At 56.5% G+C, this 2,515-nt stretch overlaps 1 protein-coding gene across 1 annotated transcript; it reads right to left on the reverse strand.

Annotated features, from left to right (window-relative positions):
• Positions 1 to 283: 283 nt before the first annotated feature.
• On the reverse strand, positions 284 to 1,915 carry LOC119345918 (UDP-glycosyltransferase 72B1-like). Its single transcript, XM_037615738.1, has one exon. It carries the CDS (start codon positions 1,808 to 1,810, stop codon positions 386 to 388), a length of 1,425 nt encoding a protein of 474 aa, XP_037471635.1. The 5' UTR covers positions 1,811 to 1,915; the 3' UTR covers positions 284 to 385.
• Positions 1,916 to 2,515: the final 600 nt, after the last annotated feature.

Consider the following 2,515-nt stretch of genomic DNA (forward strand, 5'->3'; position numbering starts at 1 on the left):
ACTGAAAAGAAACTTTTGTACAAATCTCAATGCAAGATCAATGGAATATTAGTATCTGAGTGAGACATAACAAAGTCTAAGTTGACTTAGACTTAGCAAAACTGTTCATGAAAACGTGGAGCTGTGTTTCCCTCGCTTCACCAAATTGCACTGCGGCGGTTTCCTGAATTTAGCTTCTTAACGGTAAAGCGTTCGGGCTGGCTCATCTATTAGACATTGTGAAGTTTGGAATGGAGAGATTCAAGACCTAAAAATTCACTCTCGAAAGTGTCGTACACCATCATTGAGGAAGAGAGATGTTTTATTATTTCTTAAAAAATGACACATCATCATCACGATGCACACGGGCAGAAGGAGCGAGATGTATTGGTAGGTTTGCTTACATCTAGCAATACTCGCCGCATGTCCACTTGCGCACCACCTCATCCAGAGCGGTCGTGGCGGCACCGCCTTCAAGAAGAGCTTCCTTGGCCGCCTTCTGCAGCGCCGCCACATTAGCTCTCACCTGGGCGGCTTTCCCTTTGCCAGCCATTACTTCCCTCACTGCCGCCGCAATTTCCTCCTTCCTCTTTGTCGCCGGCACTCGCAAGGCGACCCCAACACCCTCCGAAAGCATCACGGCGTTCTGCCGCTGCTCGGCGAAGAGCGGCCACGTGACCATGGGCACGCCGTGCACCAGGCTCTCCAGGACCGAGTTCCACCCACAGTGCACCAAGAAGCCTCCCGTGGCCTCGTGAGCGAGCACCTCCGTCTGCGGCGCCCACGACGGCACCAGGAGGCCGACGTCCTTGATCCTCTCCACAAACCCCTCCGGGAGGTAGGCTAGGGGGTCCTTCTTGCTCTCGGCGTCGTAGTAGTTGGCGTTCACGTTCCCCTCGTCGCTCGGGCTCCGCACCACCCACAGGAAGCGCTGCCCGCTGAGCTCCAGCCCGAGGGCCAGCTCACGCATATGCTCCGCCGGTAGCGAGCCTCCGGAGCCAAACGAGACGAAGATAACGGACTTGGGCGGCTGCCGGTTGAGCCAGTCCAGGCACGCAGCGCGCGGCTCCTCGCCGGCGTCGGCCCGTATGAGTGGACCGATGTTGTACACCGGAGGGCGCCCGGGCTCCGGGTGAGAGAGCACCCTGGCAGCGTCCGGCTCGACGGCGTCGAAGGAGTTCACCAGGATGGCCTCGGATTCTAGGTAGCGCTTGGCGTGGTGCACCATCCACCGGTAGCAGGGGTCAGACTTGTCCTGGAACGGCGACATGACGTCCGGCCCCGGGATGGGGACGCAGCCGGGCAGACTGACGGGCTCAGCGAGGTCCCGGAACTCACCGGGCATGGAAACATCGATCTCCGGGAGGTGGAGGATGAACGTTAGCCCATGCAGGTTCCCCGGATGGAACAGGTACCTTCTCGGCACGCCGGCGGCCACGGCAGCGTCGAACGAGTCCGTCCCGAAGAGATCGGTCACGTAGGCCACCAGCCGCGTCGTCTCCCTGAGCCCCGACAGAACCCCCGTCAGCGCCGGCACCAAGCGGGCGCACTCCTCGGACATGAGCGTCTCGATGGTGGCGCCGGGTGGCAGATCGGAGAGGTCGACGGGCGGAAGGGACACGGAGGAGATGGCGGCCGGGAGGAAGGCGAGGAAGGACCGCTGCGTGGCGGACGCCGTGGAGGCGAAGGTGATGAGCGTGGCCGTGACGCCGTGCCGCGCGGCCAGGCGCTTGGCAAGCTCCGCGAGCGGGATCAGGTGGCCCATCCCGGGCGTCACCAGCATTGCCACGTGCGGTGGCCGGCGAGCCTCAGCCGTGCCGCTCGCCTCCATTGTTTTGCGCCTGTGTTTTCTCCGTGGGATTATTTACGGTGGTTGTGCTTGACCTCGTACGTGTATTGCTTTTGGGGGTTTATAAGTAGGGAAGGAAGATAGAATCAATTTATCCAACAGCATGTTTGTCAAAAAATATAAATCCAGCATGCATGCAGATTCATATCGCCAAATCTGATCTATAGATAGGCCTGCAGCCGTGATGGGAACGTGGATCACGCGCAGACAGTATTATTGATTGGTCGGTTCGGCTCCTTGTGGCCCAATCATTTGCATCATTTACTCAGCTGTGGCTATGTGGGGTGAGCTAAACATGAAAGTTTGGCAAGTTCCGATTTTACCTTTTTTTTATATTTTTTGCGGGGAGCGATTTTACCATTTGACGGTGCGGCGGAGTTTAAGACCGGTAAAAAGGTTCAATTCACAAACTCATCCGCGTCGTTCGCCTCCCCCAGACAACATTGTTGTCCCTTGTGGTGTCCATCGGTCTTTCCCTTTCCAACCTTATCTTTTCACCCACCTCTCTCCGTCACTCATTTCCTCCTCATCTTTTCCTTTTTATATCTTCATTCGTTAAGCTAGCTAAGAAAAAACAGAGCGGCGGCGGCTTCCCATGGCAACCAACCATCATCTCAGCTCGAGACGCGTCATCCTCTATACCAATATATATAAATTAAAGGGGCTAATTCAATTAATCTCGACAAT

This window comes from Triticum dicoccoides, unplaced genomic scaffold, assembly GCF_002162155.2.
Source record: "Triticum dicoccoides isolate Atlit2015 ecotype Zavitan unplaced genomic scaffold, WEW_v2.0 scaffold34046, whole genome shotgun sequence".
In the NCBI taxonomy this organism is placed as follows: domain Eukaryota; kingdom Viridiplantae; phylum Streptophyta; class Magnoliopsida; order Poales; family Poaceae; genus Triticum; species Triticum dicoccoides.

What these genes read in the sequence shown, in the direction of transcription:
- LOC119345918 (XM_037615738.1), bottom strand. Translation starts at nt 1,810, where the DNA reads ATGGAGGCGAGCGGCACGGCTGAGGCTCGCCGGCCACCGCACGTGGCA.